Source organism: Rhodnius prolixus, unplaced genomic scaffold (assembly GCF_049639745.1).
Source record: "Rhodnius prolixus isolate KJV_2025 unplaced genomic scaffold, Rpr scaffold_2, whole genome shotgun sequence".
In the NCBI taxonomy this organism is placed as follows: Eukaryota; Metazoa; Arthropoda; class Insecta; order Hemiptera; family Reduviidae; genus Rhodnius; species Rhodnius prolixus.
In genome coordinates, this window is record NW_027411592.1 from 43,717,226 (window position 1) to 43,744,202 (window position 26,977).

The 26,977-nt window shown below is 32.0% G+C and overlaps 2 protein-coding genes and 1 long non-coding RNA gene across 3 annotated transcripts; 1 reads left to right on the top strand and 2 right to left on the bottom strand.

Annotated features, from left to right (window-relative positions):
- Window positions 1–3,623: 3,623 nt before the first annotated feature.
- Window positions 3,624–10,177, bottom strand: LOC141449736 (uncharacterized). Its single transcript, XR_012455662.1, has 3 exons — window positions 9,440–10,177; window positions 9,174–9,357; window positions 3,624–8,231 (listed from the first exon to the last, which is right to left on the bottom strand). It is a non-coding gene; the product is annotated as an uncharacterized lncRNA (long non-coding RNA).
- Window positions 10,178–12,660: 2,483 nt separating this feature from the next.
- Window positions 12,661–14,262, bottom strand: LOC141450351 (uncharacterized). Its single transcript, XM_074120695.1, has one exon. It carries the CDS (start codon window positions 14,260–14,262, stop codon window positions 12,661–12,663), a length of 1,602 nt encoding a protein of 533 aa, XP_073976796.1.
- Window positions 14,263–24,053: 9,791 nt separating this feature from the next.
- RpL13 (ribosomal protein L13) lies at window positions 24,054–25,030 on the top strand. Its single transcript, XM_074119439.1, has 2 exons — window positions 24,054–24,209; window positions 24,286–25,030. The coding sequence occupies exon 2, from the start codon at window positions 24,308–24,310 to the stop codon at window positions 24,968–24,970; it is 663 nt and encodes a 220-aa protein (XP_073975540.1). The 5' UTR covers window positions 24,054–24,209; window positions 24,286–24,307; the 3' UTR covers window positions 24,971–25,030.
- Window positions 25,031–26,977: the final 1,947 nt, after the last annotated feature.

Genomic DNA, 26,977 nt, shown 5'->3' on the forward strand with positions numbered 1-26,977 from the left:
ATAATAAATATTCTACTTTTTGTAAAATCTAATTGTTGCACTTGAAAAAAGAAATCCATCATGCAGAAATAAATGCAGGTAAATCCGAAAATTCCCAATATCCTTTACAAATCGGCGTTGTTGAAGTCTTTTTTGACGGCAAAATTACTTTGTCGGTCGAAAGGCTTTGATATTTTCTTCTTTTTTTTTTTGTCTAGTGTTAGTCAGGTAATGCGTTATATACAAGAATCTATTCAATGCTGGTTTGTGGTGTACCCCAGCTAGCATGACACTTTGCCATTGTATTGTATAAGAAGTTTCAATATCGTCAACATCAATTTGTCCCCTTTGAAGGTCTTTCAGATCTATTGATCGTTTGCGTACTTCCCTTACTTACGTTTTGATGGTCTTGTTCTTTGTGACTGAGAGTAATTAACACGATCGATAACAACTGCACTCAAGGAGATACTTTCATGTGTAGAAGATAATTACTGCCTTTGATTTTTTTGTAGAACTTCATTTTAAAAAGCGAAATAGTGTCTAATAAATATTCCAGGTTGTTTATTTAAAAAAAAACGCTCTATTTTTAAAAAAATGCTCATTTTCCTCTTTAAAATAGCTGCCGTCCAATTCTGTATCAAGCTACCTGTATAGAACCTTTATAGAACGAGTTTGTTAGATTTTTAGATATAGAGTTGGAGAGTATGTGTGTAAGATGAATGCGCAAGCGCCATAGACCGGCTATGGTTGTGTATAAACTTCATTTATATTTCAAATCAAGTATCAGGGTATTGTGGCATCTTTTCCTGGTGAGGAAAAAAGAAGCAGGTTTTATCTACAGGATTGCTGTACTTAATGTACATTGTCATAAACATAAGCGCGCATCGAAAATTCAAAGCAGAAGAACTGTTTTGTGGCAAGATGCTGAATATGTGAACCAATTCCAAACTGACAACATTTGTAAAACACCATTATGATCTTATCTATGTGAAAAGTGAACTAAATATTACGTTAAAATTTCAAATGTAAACTTTAAAAAAATCTGGAGCTAGCACGACTTTCATTTAATCAATTGTTATGATTCTAATCTGCCAATTGTTCATGTAAATTGAAATCTGATTCTCTAGAACTTTCCAAAAATAATTGCATTAATAACTCAACCTTTCTATTATCGTTTTATTGACATGAAACAGACTAAGGTCGCTTTTTTATTTACGAAAACAGTAAAAAATAATTTGTGTCCATATTAATATGCAAAATAATTTCGCCCCTTATTCGCCATTTAATGTTGTTACAACTGATGATATGTTTACAAAAAAATTATAAAAATTTCGAAACTAAAATTGAAGCAAGGAACAAAATGATAATGTTTTTAGAAAGTTGAAAGCGTTAAGCAGTTCATTCGATTTTTTATGGGTTACTGGCATCTGGTATATAATTATGGTGATTTGCGTGCTGCTGGTCAACATATTAATCTACCAACAATCACAAAAAAAATAGTGAACTTTTTTTTTTTTTAACCATTCACAACACAATATAGTTCAAGAAATTCTGTAAATGAAAACCAGAAAATCTGAATTTATGTTAACGTTTATGTAATTAACGATACAGAAATAAAAAGGCTCTGTATCATTAGAACTAAAAATGGTTTATAAGAAGTGCTTAGAATAGAAAATACAATTTCTGAATTTTCGAATAAAATATAATTGAATTTCAATTCAATTGTCTTTTTAGATAACCTTATCATTAAGGCACTACGTGTGTATATAAATTAAATCATCAGTCTAACAAATATTTACATCTCTAACTTCCCGTACATATAGTATATCAGCCAACCAATATTTGTCTGACTGATTCTATTTAAGAGAAAGAGAATGCAACTAACGTCGTTAAAAATGGAAGCTCATAACTTTGGACAGCTTCCAAAACTAAAAATGATAAAAATAGATGTAAGAAGCAAAGTCAAATGAAATTGAGAAGTAATATTTTAATACTCAAGACATCATTTTTGCAATTGTTTTTCAACATTTCCTACTAGAAACTTCCTTCCTGTGCCTAAAATGTTGGTGATCATTAGTATGTATACTCCAATAACATTAAACACATATTTTGAGATCATTAAAAAAAAATATTTAGTTATCTATCGAACGGTTTCAATAAAGACGGTGATTTTGTTGCAAAAGTTCTCTAGAATCTTGCAAATCTTTTGTTTTTTGTTTTATAGTTTAAGGAGCATTCATTACATCTAAAAGATCATTAGCGCTCGAGCTATTTATCGGCCTCCAAACGATGATCTCTCGTTATAGACTGTAAGGAGTTCATTGAAAAAGAAAATCTAAAGTTAAGCATGAAATATACATCGTGTAATCGTTGAAGTATTTCAATTAAAAAAAATCCACATAAACAAACTGTTTCATAAAAGGTCATTGTTTCGCCGCAGAAAATTTTCACTCTTAACAGGTTCATTTTAATAATAATTTTTTGTACAAATACATATTATTACTATGGGTTACGGTTATGGGACAGCGCCTCCAAAACAAAAAATTGATATAAAAATAATATGGATTCTTTGAATACGGTATGAGAAATCTGCACCAATTTTTTCTCAAAATTAGTAACGTAACATAGTGTTTGATGATCTTTTTTTTAAAGGTTCATTAGTATTCGCCACTAAAATTATCTTCCAACTTTGTTTACATCCCAACTATATCTTAATTAATCTACGCGAATCTATATTAATCTGCCGTATTTAATATTAGCAAATATAAATTATGTGTATATTGTACAAAATTCTTATATTTGTGTGCCTTAAACCTTTTCTAAAGGGCTTCTGGTTTCTTACAAAGGTTGTGATCCTTAGGGCGTCTATTTCGGAATTAAAATGAAGCCAGCAATATTGAATAGTTAAATTACAACTATTATAATGCCTCTAATTATTGATATAGGTCCTAATTACTTACATTAAATAGAACATTTAAGCTACAGTAGACAGTAAATAGATTCAATTTACATTTAATCGTAACATGCTAACAATCATATGCCATTAAATCACTACTAGTGGTTAGACGCTAGTGGAAAAGCGTGTATTTCGTGTAATTGGGTAACCGCAGGAAATCCAGGCCAATTGTTATCTAAATCGTTGAGCACTCAGCGAAATTGAAAATTAATCTCAACAATAGAAGCATAAAAAAAATCATAGAAGTTTTATTCCCATGTTCTCTCTATCTAATCTGCGTTATTTCTATCAACTTTAGATTTCAGTAATTACTTCTTCTTTTTTAGGTATTAATTCTTTCTATAAACTGAGAGTTACTGGAATTCTCCATTATGAGAGTTTCTCTCAAATCTTATCAAATTGACGACACATTATGATCTAAGTACAGCAAATTGATACCTATCTGTAGAATTAATAAATCAGTTGCTACAAGTTTTATGCCATTAATTTTTCTTTTATCATTTTTCGTGATATAAATCGTTACTAAGGTTACCCAACGTTTCTAGAATTTCTTAGGTGTAATAAGGCCTAAAAAATCTAGGCAAATATCTTCAAAACTAAGCCAATTAAAAAATATTCTTAAAATTTTAAGCACACAAAGGAAATAAATAATAAAGTACATTTGGTCACTTACGAGTACATCGAAAGTTTATTTTTTTATTTGCTTCCAGAAAATAAATTTTTAACACCAAACATTTTATTTAAAAAAAAATTTTTTACAACATTATTGACAAAATCTTGTTAATTATGACAAATTAAGTATAAAAAGCCATGAAATATAAAAAAATACGAAATTTGGCTAAAAATTTCCATCTAAAAGTAATGAAAAAAGCAAGTTTTGTACCAGGGCAATATAATACAGTAGGAGCTCAATGTAGGAATCCTGTTCAAGAGGTGGAGTTAAATATAAGAGTGTAACAGCCAATCAGATAGCACTAGTGAAACCTTCCACTTGCGCAGTAGAGATCTTCGTCTTATTGGTCAAGAGTATGTTGGGTAAAATGGCGTAGATTAGTAATATTATATTCTGATTGGCTGATGTTTTGCCCATTCACTTCTCTATTTCTCAGGCATAGATTCTGCTGTGAGCTCCTATTCCATTATGTTCTACTGATACTAAAATTGAATTTTACTGCAGTTTTAGATGCGAATTACGTAATTTTTTTGCTATTAACATTTATTTTAGTCTTTAAACAAAGTGCTATGCATTTTTATTATTTAAATAATTTTTTTTTTTTTAAACCGATCTGGACTTACGGACTCGAACTGTGGGGTTCAGCCAAACATTCTCCGTCAGATTACTAATTCTCCATTTTATGTCTCTAACTCCACCCTCCATAACGATCTCAAAATCCCATACGTAACTGACGAATCTAAATCTAAATACAGAAAATTCTTTGACTCTCTTCCACGAAACTCCAGCGAGAGTGTTGCCGGTGGGCAGCTTCTCTCCTCAAGCTGATCCTGTCACGAAGTGTTCTTTTATCGTATTCACTCATTACATTTTATTCTTTGTAGATTGTGAATAGCAAATAAATTTAAAAAAAACAATAATAATAATTTTTTTAAACAAGAATATTATTATAATTTAGGTTTTTAAACATTTTTCGTTATTCATCATTATTAAGGTTACCCAAAGTTTCTAGAATTACTTACATAGGTATAAGTTAAGGCCTAAAAAATTTAAGTAACCGTCTTTCAAACTAATCCAATTATAACATATTCTTTTGGCACACAGTATTAATTCACTTACTGAAACTGAATTTTACTGCAGTTTTAGATAGGAATATTGTGAAGCTTGGCATTGTTCAACCAACACGTACTGTTTTTTTTGTAATAACTTATTATACCATCAATTTTTCAGCTACTAGAGAGTGGCGTTTAATAAGCAGAACTACATATATTACAACGAGCTACTCAACAATGAATGGATAGCTAGTGAAATGGTTGTTTAAGTGAGATGCTATTGTTAGGTATAACCTTATTCTTTAATTGTTGGTGTTGATTGATACTTTTAATAACATTCCATTTCATTATTATTATTAAGTCACTATTATCACTAGCTTCTTCTGAATAACGAGTATTCTATCCTGACAGGAGTCTTCAACAAAACTAAAGACACACTATCTACAACTACATTAATAAGTTTCCCCAAATCTCTAATCTCATAATATTCTGTGAACCGATTTTTCAAAATCTGAGGTCGGGCGAGAAAATTTTATGATAGAATTTTAAATTTGAAAAAAGGGACAGTAAAAATTTTATTGATTGACTAGTGGTTTTGAATCAGACTTTTTTGTTTTTGTTATAAAAAAAATATTTTTAGAAAAAATACATGTTGCCAATTTCCGACTTCCTTTACAATAAACAGCACTACGCCAAAGATATACTTCCGATGCCTCATTCTAAAGGCATGTCAAGTTTTTAACAAATCTTATTAATTAGGTGGGTAGAGATTTTGATTTTATGTTGCTCCCTTATTTGTTCTTGAAAAAGTATAACTAAATTTTTATATTGAAAGTGACTGCAATAAAGCTTTGATTCTGGTTTTCATATTGTTCCTTGTTTATCTTTCACTTCTATTTATTTCTTAATTACACAATGCACGCATTATTTCATTAAAAATAAGGAGAAATTTAAATACAACTAAGTTTTTTGGCTTATCTATTTTTATTGTACCTATTGCTTAATTTTGTGAGATGTTCACCATTGTAGTTTTTGTATATAACACAAATAATCCACAAACCTATCTCTTTTTAAGTTTATTTATTAACTGTTTTAAATAGCTAAAAATTAATTATAATTCCACAATACTTTAAAAGCTTGAAGCAAGCAAAGTGGAATTTAGTGAAGGCTTCCCGTTGAATTCCAAATCACTATAATGCATTTTTTTAAAAACTATACAATGCTAGAATGATTCAAACATTTGGAGTTTGAATAAAAAAGTGTAACTTACAACCTTGAGAATTTCGAACAAAAAATTTGGTGAGTATTTTAATTGTTAGAGTTCTTCTCAGAGAGTTAATAATTTTTCTTTATATTTTAAAAACTTTTGTGGTTAAATCTTCTACGTAGTATGTTATAGTTGGAATGAAATATTTAAATAACTAGGTGAGTCTAATAATGGAAGCTCTTTAACACGCCATAAATAATAAGAAAGATGCGTGATAGTGGAAGGGAGTGTGGACACTGTAGTACCTGCAGCCACGCTGGCAGAGAATACCCTTGTCCTGTCATCATTAGCCTAGCCTTTTGACGATCTCTTTTAGAAGGGTAGTGTAGTGGTGGCTGAGTGTTCCTGAGTCAGGACTCTCCAACTAAGCCGCCTTCTCAACCTTGCTCTATAAGTGTTCCCACTTCCAACTTCTAAAACTCACCTACCAAAAACTTTGCTCCAGTCCACACATAAACTTAAGACTAAAGTTGAAATTAGTTTTGAAAATTGTTTAAATCTCAACATATAACTTTATAATTTAATTAAACGCAACGTATTGTGACAAGAAAGTTTATTCTAATTTTCTTTAAAATTTATTTCAAAATATATTTATAATATGAATAAAATTTTGGCTGGATTTGAAGTAAATTACAAATGTTAATTGGTATAAAATATGCATTGTGGTACTGGGTTCGATTCCCGGTCTTGGCCTTGGATTTTATTTAATGGTTAAATGAGAAATAGTAAAGAACGTTTGCTAGTCGCCTCCGTCCACGACACCTAGTAAATGGTACTTGGACGTTAAGCCCCGCCTGAAAAAATAAGCGATTACTTTTACTTGGTATAAACTACTTTAAGGTATTAGAATTTTGATTATTAATGATTGAGGCTCCGAAATCATACAAATTGTCTATTTTAAGTTTTACTAGAATTATATTTTTTAAGGTAACTTGAATTGAAAAAGTGAAATTAAAATCTGAAATTTAAAAAGTTTAAATTTTCGATTAGAATAGTGACCCACAAATAAGCTTTGATCCAAATAACCCAAAGTAAACCATTTTTGCTCATAAATTTGTAATAGATTTTAATAATTTTTTCCCTAAAAAGCTTCCCCACATATAGATTTATACATTTTATCAAAGAAATTCAATTTTGAACAAATTTAGGAGAGTGGTAGAGATAAAATTCCTTTAAAAGTGCTATTTCTGTGTATAGGCGTTTCCAGTTTTAGTACAATTTCAGCAAACATTTTATTTATTGCTGAAATTCCAAGTTTAGAGTCATTTCTTCCCAGAAATGCAAACTTTCTGAAGTGTTTCGTCATTTTTTTGTCCGATTTCGTAAAAAAATACTGATTTGATTCAACTTTGCATATTAACCTATTGATCTAAAAATTGCATTTTCTGTTTGAAATTTACAGGGTCATCTTGTGTTATGAAGTTTCGGTATAATAAACTGCGGATTTTTCTCTAACATATGTGCCATTTCATTGGACTGTTTTACATCAATTAGAAATAGTAAGGATTAACAAGGATTAAAAACTATGTTAAATTTTTTGCGAAAATTGAGTTCATCCCAAACCGAGACCTGGCCTTCACTATATAACTTCGTCCAGTCTTCCCTTTCATACGCCTTCGTCCCCCTATCAGATATTTCAGCACTTTCCGGCATCATGTGTTCTGACCATCTGCTACTTGGCTTACCTTGACAACAGCAGGTTCAAACAGCCTTATTCTGCATGACTTTCTTACCGGCAACAGTGTCCTGCATCCTAATTAAATCATCCATCTTAATCTATTTAGTTTTATCTACTCTTCCACCGGCACTTCTTTAAATAACTCGTTGAGTTCCCTATTATGTCGGATTCTCCAAGTGTCTCATTACTTGATTGGCTCTAAAATCCACCTATTTTTTTTTTTTTTTGTAAATATATCTTATTTCTTTTCATATTTGTTATTAATCACCCAGCATTCAAATCCATATGTTAAGACTGGATTAACCAGCGTTTTATACAGACGCAACTTTAAATATACTTCTATCGATTATTTTTCGATTTAAAATTCCTTTACAGGCATTACATCCATAATTACGTCTATTATTATTAATAATAATAGATAATAGCAGACTATTCTATTGATATACTGGTATACATATGTTGCTGTAAGAATTTATGTAGTAAACGAAACCATTCAGTTTTTAGAAGGAGTAGTCAGTCCATTACTTCGAAGGGTGCCTCATTTTTACAGGTACCAGTTGTCATGCATTTTTTTTTTTGGAGTTCACCGTCTCATATCCAATACGCCTGACTGCTCGTCCAATAGCCTGAAATCACAAAGTATTATATAAACATGAAATATCGAACGAAGTTGACCTTGATAATCGGACCAAAATTTTTAAGTTCAACGCCACTTAAAGGAATATTGAGAATATATAAATAATGTATTTTTGCTCTATATTTTCTAATAACCATTATAAAAAAAAATCAAGTAGTAGTTGAAAAAAAGTTTTAGTCACAAGATTTATCAGTCAGTAATTGTCATTTTTAGAAGAAAGTATTTTTTTTTTTAACCGAACCTTTTTACAACAAAAGAAGTCACTTTATTCTATTTTTCTATACTAGAATACTACACCCTTCTTTTAAAATGCTGCACGAAACTGAGTTGGTAGATGGGTATGAGAATGAAATCTGTGGATCACGCGTAGAAGAGGAGTAAAGAATGTTAGGTTGCAGTAGGAGGTGAGAGTATTATTAGCCTGCTTTATTTTTTAATTGCTGAAATAACAAAGGGAGTTTCTAATTCTTTAAACTGTTTGTTATTCATTTCAGAATATATATATTTTTTTATAAAGCTATTTACTATATTCTGTTACAGTCAATTAAAAAAAAATGTTTTTCACAAGCCTAGTAAAGAGGCAGTAGAAAAAATACAGACCAGATGTTTGATAAATCTAAAGTAAACATAAAATTAAAAATTATAATCTATCTCTCTAAAATATTATAATAACTTAACACACTCTCCGAACTATAAAATAAAAAATATTAGACCGTGTGTCAACAAATGAAACGATGTAAATATATGTACGTTTTAAGTAAGATGTAGAACAATCAGATTCCAATATAAAACCTTCGAAGTATTATTACCAAAATAATATGGTAAGAAACATTTCAACTCATTTCAAAATAATAATTTTCAACAGCAGTTACTATGAAAATTTCTAATTTAATTATAGAGTACTAATATTTCATGGTTCTCTCTCACTTACTTAAGAGGCCCAAAGATCTCATTTAATGGAATCAATATAAATTTTTCTTAAATAAATAATTGAAAACTTTTTCAGGCAAATTTTTTTTTTCTAATAAAGCTTTTTTCTTTACAATCCATTTCTGGAAATACTATTTAATTATCTAAGACGTTTTCTTTAAAACATAAAATTGGCAGCAGCATGTCTGAAAAAAAAATGAAGATTTTTAAATCAGGGTTTGTAAGAACAAGCATAGCAGATATTACAAAACCATACAATTAATAGACCTGAAATTATTGCACTGTTTCATAATAATAATTATTTTCCGTCGCGAGATCTCGGTTTCAAATCCAGTCCTTAGATTTTTCTAAAACTTCTTTATTTTCTCTCATTTTTCATTTGGTGGCCACTAAACGTTATTTCTATTTAAATCCTGATTTAGAAAGTTTTTACCTCGACTGCGATCCACCCTCTCCAACAGTTAAATAAATGTTCACAATAAAACCACTCACAATAAACATTGTTTCTTAGAAGCAAGGTTCCAAGATTTATTTCCCTTTGACTGAACGTCTCTCGGAATGAAAATATAATTGTATTTGTAGGTCTACCAACTTTTTAAAAGTAAAAATTCCAGTGTAAAATGCTCCATTTTTTTTTTATAATTTGTCAAGATTGCATGAAGTATTAAAACAAATAAGAACTTGGCCAGTTTGTTTTGTAATGAAATGGCACAGTTGAGAAAGAGGCAAATTGCAATTTTTTTTTTACAGAACTTTATAATGAATTTTTTTTCTTCTCTTCATCATTATATTTACACTTTGCTTTATCTTTTTTGTTTTTAAAGTTACAGAGGTTTTTTTTTACGGAGCAGAAAGAAGGAGAGATGACGGTAGTGTTTTGGAGGTAGAAGTAGGGGGAACCAGAGAACAGCTTAATTACGATGTTTACACCTGGCGCCTGCCCTTTCTGTTTGGTGATAGATAACATCAGTTGGCAGACGTTAAGAAAGTCTATATTAAGTTACAGGTTAGTCTGTCTTAACTTTTTTTACGCTAATGACTTAATTATGATTGAGCCTGATAATACAAAACTAATTATTACTTTGGCTGGAAACGGCGGGAAATTTCCAGAAGAATGTTTAACTACTTCAGGAAGGTGAGAATTTAAAACAACACAGCGACTGGACAAGTAAATAAATCAAAATATTGCACTATCCTGCACTCTTTTTTTGAAAAGTGGCCATTTCATTATTTGTTATGATTTTATCATAATTTACTTTAACTTCAACATCTTCATTTTATTCTGTAGTTTTCAGTAACTGTGGGCAATATGAAATACTTATCAACTTGTTTTAACTCGTTCAGTCAGCACTCCTGATCTTGTAGTTTAAGATATTAACTAAGTTTCATTTTACAGAATATGTTTTACTCTGTGCCCGTCATTATACGATTTCAGGCTTTCGCTTTTATGAGCATAAAATGACTCAAACATAGTATGTGTAAACAATTATTTGACTTAATGCTAGTCCATGATTTGTTTTCGCAAATTGTCAATAATCCAATCATACTGTCATGGGCAAACGACCATAACTGCCATAAAATGATGCAGTTTGCATGAAATTTGGTACCAAGTAAAAAAAATCACCCACATAATGAGTTTTATCTTTATTCTAACGTAAAAATATTAGGCAAATATTGTTATCTAATACTAGTGAAAATTAAATGTTTTATTAAAATCCGGGATTTAAGGAAATTCGCTTACCAGAATAATTAAAATCTTAAACGATTTATTGTTATGAGGTTTTATTATTATTTTATGTAATTTATAAAAGACTCTTGCGGCACTACAGCAAGGAAAGCCACTAAAGTAAGTTAATTCGCTTTTATGAATTAACATTCACACTTCATTCATGCTTATCTATCTGTACTCACACTTACGCGTAATATTCGCTACGGCCCCGAGTGCTAGACCTCTCTTACATGGAATGCAAGACTTATTAGTCCTTTGTAGAAGGATGAGGCTAGAATTATGACTGCTATTACGCTACTGAATGCATGAAGATCAGACACATACCTATAAAGTTGGTCTAAGAAATTTGAAAAATTAAATATTTAACGTTAAAATACTCTTTCTTTAACTTTAATACTACTACTACTACTACTATGTAGCGCTACAGCCCGGGGTGGGCCTTGGCTTCCTTAATAATGCCTTTCCATACATCTCTATCCATGGCCTTTTCTTTCCACCTGCGGACGGAAAGTGTTCTTAGGTCATCCTCAACATCTTGAAGCCATCTTCTTCGTGGACGCCCTTTTCTTCTCGTGCCATATACGTTCCCGTACAACATTTGCTTGGGCATTCTATCGTCCTGCATCCTCTCCACATGGCCCAGCCACTCAATACGTCGGATTTTGATAAATTGAACGACACTGACATCCTGGTACAGCTCGCACAGCTCACTATTTTTACGAATTCTCCAGTTGCCTGACTCACTGTCTAACACAGGTCCGTATATTCTTCTTAGTATTTTCCGTTCAAATATCCTGAGGCTGTTTTCCATTGCAGCAGTAAGGGTCCACGTCTCTGCCCCATAGGTTAGCACCGGCCTTATTAAGGTCTTATATATCCTAGCCTTAGTAGTCCGGGATAAGTCGGGCGTTTTAAAAAATTTTCGGTTGGCAAAAAATGCGCGGTTGGCCGTCATGATTCTTTTGCTTACTTCCATTGAAATTTTATTTTCCTCATTTATTTCTGACCCTAGGTAAGTGAAGCTTTTAACGCGCTCAAAAATGTACCCATGTGCCGCGAAACTAGCGGTGATATCACCTATAGTGCACAAATACTTTGTTTTTTGTTCGTTTATTCGCAGGCCCATCCTTTTGCTTTCCGTGTCAAGCTCCAACAGCATTTCCTTGAGCGTCCCACTATTTCGCGCGATCAAACATACATCGTCCGCATAAGCACAGATTTGTCTGGATGAGCGTAGTATGTTGCCAGTAGGGTTTAACTTCAGCATGACTTTATGGAGGACGAGGTTAAATAGCGTGGCTGAGAGCGCGTCGCCCTGTCTCACTCCTGTCGTTACTGGGAACTCCCGACTCAGGCCACCGCCGATAAGCACTTTAGCACTACTATTGTCTAACGTCATTTTAATGAGCCTAACTAGTTTGCAGGGAAAGTCAAATTCGCGTAGAGCTTCAATCATCTTATTTCTATTGACACTATCGAATGCCTGGCGATAGTCCACAAAGAGAATGTGTAACCCGATTTTGTACTCCCAACACTTCTCGAGCAATTGTCTTACAACGAATACTTGATCCGACGTTCCCCTACCTCCCCGGAATCCGCACTGATAGTCTTTTAAGACACGTTCAGCAAAAATATTAGTTATCTTTAGAAGGATGTTAGAGAAGATTTTGTACGCAATACCCAGTAGTGAGATACCTCGGTAATTCCCGCACTCAAGCATGTCTCCTTTTTTATACATTGGGCATATAAGACTTGTTGCCTACTCCCTCGGCATTATCTCATCTTTCCAGATATCCAGCACTAGCGAGTACAGTTGGTTTAACAATATTTCACCACCATTCTTGAAGAACTCAGCAACTAGACAGTCCTCACCCGGTGCTTTGTTACTTTTCAACCTTTCAACAGCATCCAGAAAATCTTCCATGTCTGGGGGCTCCAGATCATTCTCATCACTCAAAACAATATTCACCTCTGCCACATTATCGTTTTCATTTTCATTTTCGTTTTCATTTTCGTTTACGCCCTCCACAACACCCCTCTTACTTCCAAGCATCTCGCCATAGTATTCAGCCCATCTATCAACTACCTTGGACTTCTCCTCTATGATCCTACCAAGCTTATCCCTGCATGTATCCACTCTCGGTTGAAAACCTCGATTGATGAACTTAATGGCTCCATAAAATTTCCTAGTTTCATTGTTAGCTCTCATTTCCTCAATTTGTTCTACTTCCTTTCTCAATAAGGCCCTTTTCTTAGAGCGGATGATCTTCTTCGCTCTCGCACGATATCTGTTGTAGTCGGAGGTGGATTGTCTGGTATTGCGCTGCATCATGGATAACCTATATTCATTTCGCTTCTTTAGAGCTTCTCTGCACTCATCATCAAACCAATCAGCATTCTTTCTTCTTACTTCCTCTCCTATCACTTCATCTGCAGCTTCATGTATTGCTTTCTTAATTATATTCCAGTTCCTTTGAATACGCTGATCCCCATCGTCGTTTTCAAATCTGTTCTCATCCTTTCCCTGTCTCAATTCATTTCTCACTTTATTGTCACAAACAACCCTAAATTCCTCCAACTTTTCTGGGTCCTTAAATTTTTGTAAGTTCCATCTCTTCCTCAAGTGGGACTGGCCTTGTGCTACCTTTGCCAAACGCTGTCTGAGCTTGATTTTAACCAAAATGTGATCAGAGTCACAGTTAGGTCCTCTGGCTGAGCGAACATCAATAATTGAGGAGGAATGGCGCCGAGATATAAGCACATGATCAATTTGGGTCAGTGATCCGTTCGGTGCTTTCCACGTTGCAGTATGGATCTTCCTGTGGGGAAAGAAGGTGCTCTTAATTATCATATCATTTGCTTCGGCAAACTGGCACAAATGCATGCCGTTCTCATTAGTCAGGTCATGAAGTGAGTGAGTCCCGGCGACTGTACGCGTAAAGCTCTCTTTACCGACCTGTGCATTTAAATCACCCAAAATAATTTTTGTATCATACCTAGGAGCAGCTTGTAGACTTCTTTCTAATTGCAGATAAAAGCTACTTTTTTCATCTTCGTCACTATTCTCCGTGGGGGCGTAGGCTGATATTATTGTCAAATTTCTAAATCTGCCTTTCAAACGCATCTTACATAATCGGTCACTTATTGGCTCAAATAGTAATAAGTTACGGCGCATCTCTTTAGTTATCATGAATCCGGTCCCGCTTTGTCCAGCTTTTTTGGCTCCACTATAAAATAAAGAGTAGGCTTTCTTGTCAACTCTACCATGCCCACTCCATCTAATCTCCTGTAGAGCTACAACGTCAATTTTATATTTTAAAATTTCATCTGCTACCTCTACCATCTTTCCTGGTTGCAGCATTGTCCTCACATTCCATGTGGCTAGCGTCCAATCCAAGTTCCGTGGTCGTATCCTTTTATATCCATCCAGCTTTTCATTATTAGTTTTCAGAATCAAGGGTATTTCAGTTATGCAGGGGATTGGCCCACAGTAACCTAGCCTGATGGGGGGGCTGCCCCCTTAAGGCTCTCAAGCTAGCCTATGAATCTTAGGAGCGGTAGTCCTAAGGTGTGTACGGCTTATGTCCTTTGTCTGTAATGCAGTGATTGTTGTATAAGCGTGCGGTGTACTGTTCTGGTGAGGGTGCATGGTGTAGTGAACTGTGGTATCCCGTGGGGGCGTTATTCCCCAAGTAACTGCATGCATCAGTTACCCCTTGCGGGGTCTTTCTTTAACTTTAAATAACTTAAGTGATCAGTTGCATCATCAATGAATGAACATTATTTTTTATAAATAAGAAAAAGTTTTACTATAATTCTTTCCCTCGCCAATCAATATATCATTGGCTTATAAGGCTTCATTTCAGTAAGGAAAAACCACATTTCATGTTAAAGTTGCCAGTGGTGAATTTGAACCTTCCATCTTAGTACAAAGAGAGTGAGTGAGTAGAAAAGTGTTATTTATTGACAAGGTTTCACAGCAGGGAACCAATACATAACTGTTTCCTTATATATAACAGCACTCCTGCGAAAATATTTTCGATGTTACCAACATTACAAATCTTTTTTCGTACATGGAAAGGAAACTACACACAACCAAGTGAAAAGTTTGATTCTACTAAATCAATAGCAACTCGTCTGTGAGCCTTAGTAGAGTAAGAACGTTAATATTCCTTTCTAAATGGAGAATATTTATAGAAAACATGTAATGGCTTCAACCATTTTGTCATTAAATTTTATTGCTGTAATTCAACTTAATTATTCTAATAATCTGAATGGATAAACTGGACGAAAATACTTCGTTTTGGACGGTAAATGCAATTAGAATTTCATCCCATAGTTTATGAAGGATTTGAAAGGAATCGGCTACTTCATTCCCAACAGTGAAGAAATTAATGGCTCAAATAAACGTGGTCGTACTTCTTTTGAAGATGACCTACGTGAAGAAAGGTCCTGAATTGCATCCACAGAGAAGAACTAACGGTATTGGATGATCGGCGATTTAAGCTGTGCGAAATTGCTGATTGTTGTCGATTTCATCAACTGCTGGAAAGGTCATAGCCTTTGTTACACTTTTTTGTTGATTACTTGACAAACACTAAAACAATATCTGGAGAGTTTTAAAAAAGTCTTAAGGTTATATGGATATGAAAATTTCAGAGAAGAGGTCTGGATTACAAAGGAAGAAAATAATCTTTCAGCTGGTAACAGAAATGGTGATTTAACAAAGGTTCATTGGCAACGGGATTCGCTCCATTCGCTGGAATAGAATCTTCTCTGAAATCTAAATATTCCCAAATTTAAAGAAATTTGTGGTTTGGCAAGTTTTGACTTAAATGAAGAGTTGATATACTTCTAGAACTGTACTTCAGGGATGAAATATAAACATTTGAAACAGTTGATTTATCAGCATTATTCTAGAAGATGATTATTTAGCAAAATAAATATATTTACACTTCTAAATATTTAGCAAATCAGAAAAATTTAATTCGGTAAAGCGAAACTTCCAATCAGTTTTTTTTTAAATTTAGGATTTTAATCTTAAATTTGATCCTTCTTTAATAACAGATATTGAAAATTCTTTAGTTTAACAGATATTAAATTAGCACAAAAGTAATCATTTATAGTTTCTCTGCAAGCCAAAAGGCTGAAGTCAGCATTGGTAGGACTTCTTATCTTATAATATTGCATTACAAACTTGGATGAAGCAAACTGTTTTGTGTTTTGTGATAATGTTACGCATTGTCAGCTTTTATAATTAAAATCCCGTAATTACACGTGTTTCCCTTGCTGTCATTCTTGAAGTTTTAACTTTCAAATATTCTTCATACTCCGTACTTTTGAATCATATTTAATTCTTATAACGTAAAAATGCACTTAATCGAATCTCAAGGATAGATATTTCCAATAAAAGTTGTTGAACTATTTTCATTCTATTAACTCACCTAGTTTAAAGAAAATTAAACGTGAAAATCTTAAAGACAACAAAGTGGTACTTCTACTTAACTGTTTTTTGTCCAAAACCTTATTAAGGCATTCAAGGCTCCTCAGATAAATATTAAATTTGAATTTTCTTCGATTTTGTTTTTGTTTTTGAGTTACGATGGATAAATACACTGTTAGACAGACATATGAACATAAAGCAATTTGTAAAAACCACTTTTTTTGAACTCAGCGCACCTCAAAATCTCAAATTGAGAGAGTGAAATCTCGAAATCTAAAACTTGCATAACGACAAAACCTCTTACATAGCAGAACAGTGAAAGTAAAAAGCATTATCACTAAAAAAAATTAAACGTAAAATGGTTATCATCTTTTTTTACTTCTAATTACAGGTAAACAATTATTTGGTTGCTCTTCACGTTAAAAGAATGCGCAATGTATTGTAATAATGTGTTATACTATAAACAAGTAATGCCTTCAATTTGGTAAACTTTTTAAGTAGACTTTAATTATTACATTCTGGTAAATCCTAAAAATTCTTCTTTCTCCTATCAGTTTGTCATACATTTATAAGTGTGAACTGAAAGTATAAGCAAGCACAATTGCAAATCTTGATCTCCGATACTGATGGTTATACTAAGTGATTCTCCGAAACACACTCAATAAATGCTATAGTAATAAAACAAAAAATGCTTCGAATAAAATTTTAAACAAACCTATTTATATTTTTTCATTTAAACCATTTTATGATACTATATAGGAAATTTAATTAAACACCCATGTAAAAAAAATATATATATATATATATAATGAAAAACTATAAAGACATTTTCTCTTACACTAGTATTTTTTGGGTATTTAATTTAAATAGGAGTTAGAAGTAAAATAATCGAATGAATGACTCATGGTTGGGGACGAGACAGATCCTGGGACTTCCCAGAATCGATCGTAAGAATTTGGCAACTGAAACGACGGTACCTGTCCCGTTAGAGAAAATAGGTAATCTTATGAATTCTGCCTTACTGAGTTTTCAAGATAACATAAAACTATTTTTAAAAAATCTGATTCAGAAATAAATTAATTGCTCTACTGCAATTTAGTATTAAATTATTTCCTTAAAAATAAAATTTTTAATACCGTAATTTAGCTTAAATATTACATGTATCATAAGTAGAATGGCTTACAACCGAACTCTGCATATCTTTAGTTTGGGAGTGACTAAAAAGTTAAATCCTCTGCCACTTGAAAGATCTATTGCAGGTTCCTAAAGTGCCAGTGAAGTTCTTTGATATTCTTAGTAGATACGAGCCTGTATGAGCCTGTAAGAAGGTTTACAAGTGAAAATGTGGGCTAGAGACTGCCTACGGTTTGCTAAACCCAATTCGCACGTATCAAATCCCATGAAACACTTAGTGAGTGTTAGGGTGTCAGTGTAAACGATGTGTATTGCAATTAATGAGAAGAAGAGGCTAGTCCACTTTCCTCTAAAAGAAATAGACAAAATCAAATAAAAATATTGTAATTTTTTTAAAAAAGTATGTCGGTAACAAAAAAAATAATTATTTATTCGATGGTTTTATAGTATAAAAATACTAAGAATTCTTAGGTGCTGAGATGAACTACAATGTTATTAAACAGATGGTAGATTCGTATACCATATTGTCTAAAACAAAGCTGAACAGGAATGCTTAGTTTTGCAAGGTACTAAAAGTCAATAGTAAAACGTCCATTTGACTTTTTATAAATCTAATTAGAGTGACTTTAAAGTCACTTCACATCTTCCTCATAAATTCACTTCATTTTGTTAACTTCTATACTTAGTAAATTAGATAACAATTTCGTTTTGTCCTCTTCCACTTAAATTAGCGTACAGTCTATTCAATCCACAAATAAAAGAATTCGTACACCTTTGCGGAAATCTGCCACTGTCTAGTAGTGAGCTATTCTCTACTGTTTTGATTTACCTATTTTAGAAGACAACCTTGTATTAAGTTCACCTTATTCCATTTTTTTATTTATTTGGTCAATCGCAAAATCAAGGTGTAAGCTGTTTATTCGTAATAATTTATTGCTACATTTATGCCATAACTTGCAGAAATAATTCCATTTTCAATTAGAATCGCGATAATTACAGAAGGACAGGCGGTGTGAGGTTTCTCTAGTTTGTAAGTTCATTTACTGTGTCGATTACCAATGAATTTGATTTAAACAGTCATTTTAAACAGATATCAAAGTAGAATGAATAACATGAACTATGGAAGGAAATAACTATTTATACTTGTTAAGCACCGTGTTCTTAGAAAAGTAACCATTGTGGTTCTGATGTTCACGCTTCACCGAGTGTAAGCAACTAAGGATATCCTCTCTAGCATTTCAATTCCAAACTATTCTCCACACTTCCTTTGGACCCTAATTTTTGCTCTTTTTTTCTTCACTGGTTTTAACTGCACTGACTGTTCTGACACTATATGCTCAAACCAATGAAATAATGATAGTTTGCAAGTACTCCGTTAGTTAAACGAATATTTCAGAAGAAAGAATTGTTGCTAAATATTTAATCTTTCTCTTTTTTATTGTAATCTGCAGTACAATAGGCGGATATATATATATATATATATATATATATATATATATATATATATCACTAGTACTTTGTACGTGGGTAAAAATGTAATAATAACAAACGCCTAGTTTGTATTTTTGAGGCGGGGAAAAATGATCAGTTTGCGATAAAGAAATTGATGAAAATACACAACTGTATCGTTAAATTGTAAGAGAAACCGCAAATTCTATAAAAAATACTATTAGAATGATAGAAATGTTTTAAAAGAAGATACTCCATTTGCATTATGTATCAATATATAATAATAATAATATAATATACTTTATTAAAAAACGCAAAATAAACATTTCTACAGCAAAACTGAAATCACTAGTATATACGGCTAGGGAAACCCGTCAGCCGGAGGTTGATGTAAAACAAAACCAATTTAAATTTTAATACAAATGAACCAAGAACTTCATATTACAAAAACAATAAGTAACATCAATCAAAATGAAATAAATGCCAAAAGTAAATAAATTACTAATTTCACTTAAGAAATTAATGCCGTTAATCAAATAGAAAAATAAACTTTTATCAACCTTACATAATCCAAAGAATAGTATAAAAGCAACAAAAACTTATGATACATAAATAAATTATAATATTTCCAAATTAGGTTACATAATGAAAATTAACAACAATCAAAAATTAAATTCCTGCACCAACTGAAAACGGTAGCGCCAAGCAGACCTGGCGAAATTTATGAGACCATGACAGTCCAGAGCATTTAAATAATCTCTCAATATATGTAAAGTAATTAGTGAGCTGCTCCATATTTAATTTAACAAAAAAATAGAAGATAAAAAGATCGTTTCAACATTTGCAACAGGCTATTTTTACCGTTAATGATTTATATTTCCAGCAAAAAATAAAAGAAGAACCGCAAATTTTGAGATTTAATTGTCTTAGTTAAAAAAAAATTCTGATCAAAAATATTCTTATGTATTTTTAATCAATTACACTCGTAAAAGTTCTGAACTTATCTAAATAAATGAAGAAATAAGGAAATCTGCCACTTTCCACTGAGCTGTCACTGATACCCTTAAAAACAAAATCTATTTACATCTCAGCAATATGAAAATAAAACAATAATTCAATGAATAATAGAGTATTCGAGGTCTGCTTCTATGTATCTATATCTCATTTATTTTAAGGCTATTTCAACGTCAAATAAGTTTGTGATTTAATTGTGTGTTTAAACACCGTTTAAATTTGACAATATTTAATGAAATTTTGGGCAGGATAGACATCGTGACTAATACATTCATGTAGTTCTAGTACAAATTTATAAATTACAACTTTAAGTTTCGTTCTTATTCTTTAATTTTTATAGAAATATATTTTCTAAAAATCATTTGAAATCAAGAATTGCATGAAAAAAAAGGGTAAATATTGGTTAAGGCCGTATTAAATTCACAATGCAGGAACACTGGTGTCATCTGTCTGTTTAAATTTAAAAGATCCATTACACATCAGCGGTTCAATCATGGCCAGGTCTTGTTTGTGACTAGAAGTACCCAAGCTGAAAATCTCCAGTGGTTTGGGACTGCCTGCCGCAGATGTTACTTGAAATTCGGCTGACAGCTGTTTACAAAGGGCCAGCCCTATTTTATTTTTTTGTTTCATCCCTTCATTAAAAAATATTGATCTAGAATAATAAACAATGCAAGAACTTTTAAATGTATTTAACTTTTCTTAATTCCTAAAGACCAATACTGAGTGTCAAATTTTGGATAATGAGTTTTTACAGAAAACATGTACAGATAGCGATAGAAAAAAAACTGTTTATAGTGCTGAGACGATGAGTGAACCGAATAACTCATAGAATCCCAGACATAGTCACAGAAAGCTCAAACTTATTTGTACAGGCTCGATTTTTCAGTTTTTCGGGTTTTGTAAAAATGGTAAAAACGATTTTCTTTAAACTTCGCAAGTTTTCACTAACTTAAACGCCTATAACCTTTATTTTAAACCTTTTCGTAGGATTATTTCTTTTGGGGACTCTCAGATGTTGGCAATTTTCAACTTTTCTGCACAGAGCAATTCAATACATTATAGAATAATGACAACTATATAAAATATAAAGTTGTTTTAAAAAAACTGCAAGAATTCCAAATTTTAAGATATTTAGTTCATCGAAAACGAAAATTATTTATAAAAATTCGGTTCTTTTAATTTTTTATGAAAATGGCTCCAACCATTTTTATTGAATATGGTGTAATTAAGTACTTGTTTACAATCGCTTTTAATTAAAACATCTTGCAGAAAAAAACAAATCTTTGGTACTTTTAAGCGACAGATAATCTCTTTAATTGAGTACATACTTAGGACTCTGATAATCGGCGCAGAAATAGTAAAATACATAAAACTGAAACATAATTAATTTTACAACTTAAGCAATACTAAAATTATCAGCCTTCAACTAAATGTATTCTAATTTTTTTTTTTTTTTTTTTTTTTTTTTTTAAACCCAATAGGTAACTATAACAAGGTACAGACTAAATAAAGGTATCACATTAAAGAAAACTTAAAACATTTTGTGGGTGATTTGGTGGAAGGATGCGGTGTCAAGTAATATTTGTTCAGACTATCTAGTTTGGACCTGGTTTTATCACAGTTGCCACTTCTGTCTACAGATAATCAGATGCCATTAATGTCCCTGCCATTCAAAATCTTGTCGGCCTACCTTTACTGCATTAACGCTAGTCGTTATTACCGAAGAATACTTTCAATATTTTCAGCATCATCAGAGTTACAAATGCATTTTAATGGATTCATTAAACGATTTTAGGTAGCGAAAGATTGTATTATCTTCAGTATGTTTCAATTAAACATATTGTTTCATCGACCACTTTAATATCAACGATTGAATTTGATAAAATTAGAATTTTTAAATATTTATTGGATAAAATATTGATACTAAAATAAAAAATAAATGTTGCCAATTATAAATAAAAGTGAAGTGTTGCAAATAGATTGGGCCTTCCAAGCAATTCATATTAATTGTGAAACAAGAGCAATGGACATGACTTAGATTAAAAGTACCTGAGAAAGTGTGAGTTAATATTGGCCGAGAGAGAAGAATGGACCAGAAGGTGCTCACAAGAGCTTCAACCAAGTCTAATTCACCTCCTCTTTTCGACCTCCACTTTTGGTAAGTTAGTAATATTTTCCATTTTTATCTAAGTAATGACAAGGATATCTGCAAAATTTCTTCTTTAAAATACTGAAGTTCAAATACATATATGTACTATAAAACCTTCGATTTTTAAAATAAGTTTTTATTTTAAAGAATTTATAGAAATGTTTCTACCTAATTCAGATGTATTAAAAATTGCAACTGAAATATTTACTTGTCTTTTGCTAGGTGGCTAGAGTTATCCAGACCCATCACTAATTTCTGCTGAAGGCCAGCTGGCATTAGAGTGACTACACCACTAATAATAATCTCTTCGCTCTTGAAAACATTAGAGTGAAATTAAACTTCTGTGGTAAAAACAAAAGTTACTTCTTAAGGTCACATTCAACCGTTTAGTTTTAACAGTTATTTTATACTAAAAGTTTAAATTTAATTCTACGCTTAGTTTATTTTAAATAAGGTGCCATGATAGCCGAGCGGTTAAAGGCTGGACCCACAAAGCTAAGAAGTGTTGAGTACTGGGTTCGATTTCCAGGCTAGGCCTTGGATTTTATTTAATGGTTAATATGAGAATATAATAATAATAAAGCATGTTCGCAACACCTAATTTGGTACTTGAACGTAAAGTTCGCCTGAAATTTATACTGAAATTTGCTTTAAAATTCATATACAGCGCTTTATGATAGAGTGGTGTTTTTAATTTTTCATGTGGTAGAATTGAGCGGGATGTTTGAGGAGTGACGATTTCTAAATCAATTCTTTTTCACTGTTTCTCAATGATATGCACTTAATGAAATATGAACCTTCTTGAAGTGTACTGAATTAAAGGAATCTTTCTATTTATGTTAATCTTAATGACTCAAACTTTGCAGGCAGGCTTTGGTTAAAAAGAGACTCTAATTAGGCCAAGTTGATATCGTTAGCAAGTGGAGTATTACTTAAATTAGAAAACATCTCATCTCATCTTTGGGTGGTTATGATTTCGTGAATGTGGCTTCTGAAATTGGTGTTATCTAACCCCGTACCATGCAAAGTTATCCTTTATAATTTCTCTCTGTCTAAAGTCATGTTCAGAGTAAGATATGAATATAAAACTGACGATCACATAGCTGAATCGACAAGTGTTTGCCAAAATGAGCGAATCAGTAATGTGTTAATAAGTTTTCTTTTATAAATTAAAATAAGACGGAGCCTTTCGTTTAGCTCTATCAGCATAACTCTAATTGTTTAAATGCTTTAAATGTTTAAAAATTAAGTTAATGATTTTTTTTTTGTGATTTGTGACATATCTTATTCATTCATAAAACGTTATATTCCTACAGAATAATGGAAAAGTCGTTAGATTCACCATGAGTAAATGTAATTTCTAGACAATTATTGTGCTAATGAGTATGAATGTTAGGTGCAAGTTATACTAAATTTTCTTTTCATATATTGAATGTTTGTCTAAGGCCCAATAAATCAACTACATTTTATGTAATTTGAAGCAAATGTATCTAAGTATGACATTACGAGTGCGAATTCATTAATTTATGAAGTTGATAGAAATATTTATTATAACAGAATTTACTTGTTCAACTTGCTAATAAAGTTCTGTTATGTACGTGGATTATCTGTATTAATTTTTTTTTTACGTTAGCTTCAAGTTATACTTAGTTTGCATAGTATTGTAGAATTTACACTTACCTACTTGTAAGTAAGCAAAGTAGTATAAATATTTAGGGCCCCCTCCTTTAGAATTGTTCACAATTATTGAAACTGATCAGCTATGAAGTGAAACTTTGTTTTTCAATTTTAAGACAATTTATAATTCTTTATTACATTATCTTATTACATTACGAGAATTTATTTTAATTTAATTCTTCAATTCAACAATTTTAGATAACCTACATTTGCGACAAATAATTCTTTTCTTAAAAGTTATATAAATACATATATTCATGAACTAGATTTAATTTATTTGAATTCGATTCTTTTTTTGAAAAAAAATATTGTCCTAGTTATAGCTATCGAGAATATGATACATTTGGTTTCAATGTTTACAACATTGCATTGAATGTTGGTATAACTCTCAATCTTACCTAACCTTAGTTGAAAGAAGTGGTGATTTCTTTACCTCGTGGTAAGTGTTTTTTACATTTAAGTTTCCGAAATACTGAAGTAAATCTTCTTCATTCATATTAACATATTTTATTCAGTTTCAGTTTTTTCGAGAATACAATGGCGCCGAAGGGGAATAATATGATTCCAAATGGCCACTTCCACAAGGATTGGCAAAGATTTATAAAGACATGGTTTAATCAGCCTGCACGTAAGCATCGCCGTCGCATGAAGAGAATAAAGAAAGCTAACGAAGTTGCTCCCAGACCAGCTGGTCTACTCAGACCTGCAGTACGATGTCCAACAGTAAGATATCATACTCGCTTGAGGGAAGGTCGGGGCTTTACGTTACAAGAAGTGAGACGTGCAGGTATGTGTCCAGCTTTTGCAAGGTCTATTGGTATTGCGGTTGATCATAGAAGGAGAGATAAGTCTGTAGAAGCAATGCTTCTGAACGTAAATCGTCTTAAGGAATACCGCAACAGGCTTATACTGTTCCCGACGAAGAGAAGTAAGGGACCTAAGAAGGGTGAAGCTACGGAGGAAGAGATGAAAGTTGTCACTCAGGTTCCTCTGCCAATTATGCCGATTAAACAGCCAGTAATAAAATACAAAGCAAGGGTACCAACTAGTGAAGAGAAGAAATTCTCTGTTTACGGAGCTCTGCGGAAAGCAAGAGCTGACCAACGCCTTGTTGGAGTGCGTGCTCAAAGAATGAAATTAGCTGCTGAAAATTCAGAAGATGTCACTAAAGGAACAAAAGAGAAAAAAGCTAAGAAGTAAGATTATTGTAATATTTAAATGTTAATTACATTTTCAATAAAGATTTTTATTTGAAAACTATTTCATTACTGTGAACCATCTTGCTTATTTTTAGTATCCTTGGTTATTTAAGTGTGATATTATTTCACAGTAATTGTATTTTTACAGAATTGTTGATTTAAAATGTGAGATCTTTGTGTTTGCTTTAAAAATTGAAATGTGGTAATAGTCGGATTTTTTACTTACTACTGATTAATTAATTAATTGTATATAAAGTATAGACAGGTCTTTCATTAGTTTTGGTGATTCCTATTCAAAAGTTGCTTAATAATATTTATGTTCTATTTGGAAGTGTACTATTGCCCTACGAGCCTCATAAAAATAGTACCCAAAATATTAGTGAGCAGCAAAGTAATGAGCTTATAAATAATCGATTGAAGAAGAAATTGTAAATTCAATCTTAAAAAAAATTATGATACTTTTCTTATGTAGATTAAGTAATCTACTTAAGTATTTAACTGACTCTAAAGTTCTCTTTGGCCTCCCTGACAATTCCTCTCCATATATCTCTGTCTTTAGCGTTTTGACTCCATTAGGTCATTTCATTGTAGACAGATCTTCCTCGTAAGTCTTTACTCCAGAATTTCCTCTTGCGCCTCGTTTTCTCTTTCCGTGGAATACCTCTCTACTTATTCTCTTGACATGCTCTTATCTAGTCTTGCTACATGTTCAATCCCGCTTATTCTTTTTTATTTAATGAAACGTACTATTCCTTTATGACCTGCCAGATCGTCCAACTCTTGGTTGGATAAAACGCTAAATACCTTGCGTACTTACTGGTACAAGATTCTCAAAAACTAAGGTTCAGTTTGCGGAATCTTTAATTATCTAGACAGATCTACGCCTATCTCAGGAAGGCTGCTTCTGACAGATCTCTTCTTCCTTCTCAGCCTTAAGTATAATGAAGTGAAAAATAAAATAAATCAAAAGTATTTTACTCAATTTAAATTCACTCAAAGAATTAAGACCAACATCTGTTATGCCCAAATATTTATAATTACCAACTTCGCAAGAGTATACATGTTTAATTTATTGCTTAAATTCATAGTAGATAAACAATGAATTTTTTGATGAACTACGAAAAAGTTCATAAATGCTGCCTTGTGGAACGGAGTCATTAGTAGAGTGATGAAAACTGTCTTCAGCTGAAATTTGTCTAGAAGGAAAACAAAGAAGTAAGTACGGGATATCCAACCGTGTACCCGTTTGCTATGTACAAAAAATGCTATGAGAAAGGTAGCTTTTGCAAATGTGCTTAATTTACATTCCAAAACTTTAATTACTACAAGGCAATTAACTCACCAAAACAATTTGATGTAATCTGGATCTTCTACCGAAAATGGGGATAGATAAAGACAAAAATAAATTTTATGTTTTTACTATATAGTTACTTTTAATGAAGTAAAGCGAATTTAAATCCATTGTATTAGTCCACACTAATCTCGAACATGTAGTCGAGTGGTTAGAGGTCAGGATCGCCAAGCTTATTTATTTTGAATAAATCCTTAACTACCTGAAAAGTTGACGAATTAAAGTTTGCTAGCCCACACTATCTGTCGACTAATTCTGGCACTATTCCATTAATTTCAAACCAGGCTAATTTCCATTTAGTGTCTTTAATAATTTTCTTAAATAGTTATCGTTATTTAATAAAGAAAAGTAGACTAGAAAATCTAAGAAATGCTTATCAGGAACAAACCAATAAACAATAATGCAAAACTTTCCAAGAAGTTGTTTTATACTATTGTTTTGTGAATGTTTCAAAAAATAAAATTACGTAAATTTTATACTGCCTGATTAAATGTCTTCTTAGAAGTACGAAGCGATCTTGAAAACCATGTTATGCTAATATTATGTTAATCTGTTTCAATATTAAATTTCGATATTAAATAAATGCAAAGTAACGATGATTATCCAAATATAACCTTCCGTGAGCGTGAAGTAACCTTCGGGCATTTGTTTGTTGGA

Coding starts and splice junctions, on each gene's coding strand:
- LOC141450351 (XM_074120695.1), bottom strand. CDS start 14,262: ATGCTGCAACCAGGAAAGATGGTAGAGGTAGCAGATGAAATTTTAAAA.
- RpL13 (XM_074119439.1), top strand. CDS start 24,308: ATGGCGCCGAAGGGGAATAATATGATTCCAAATGGCCACTTCCACAAG.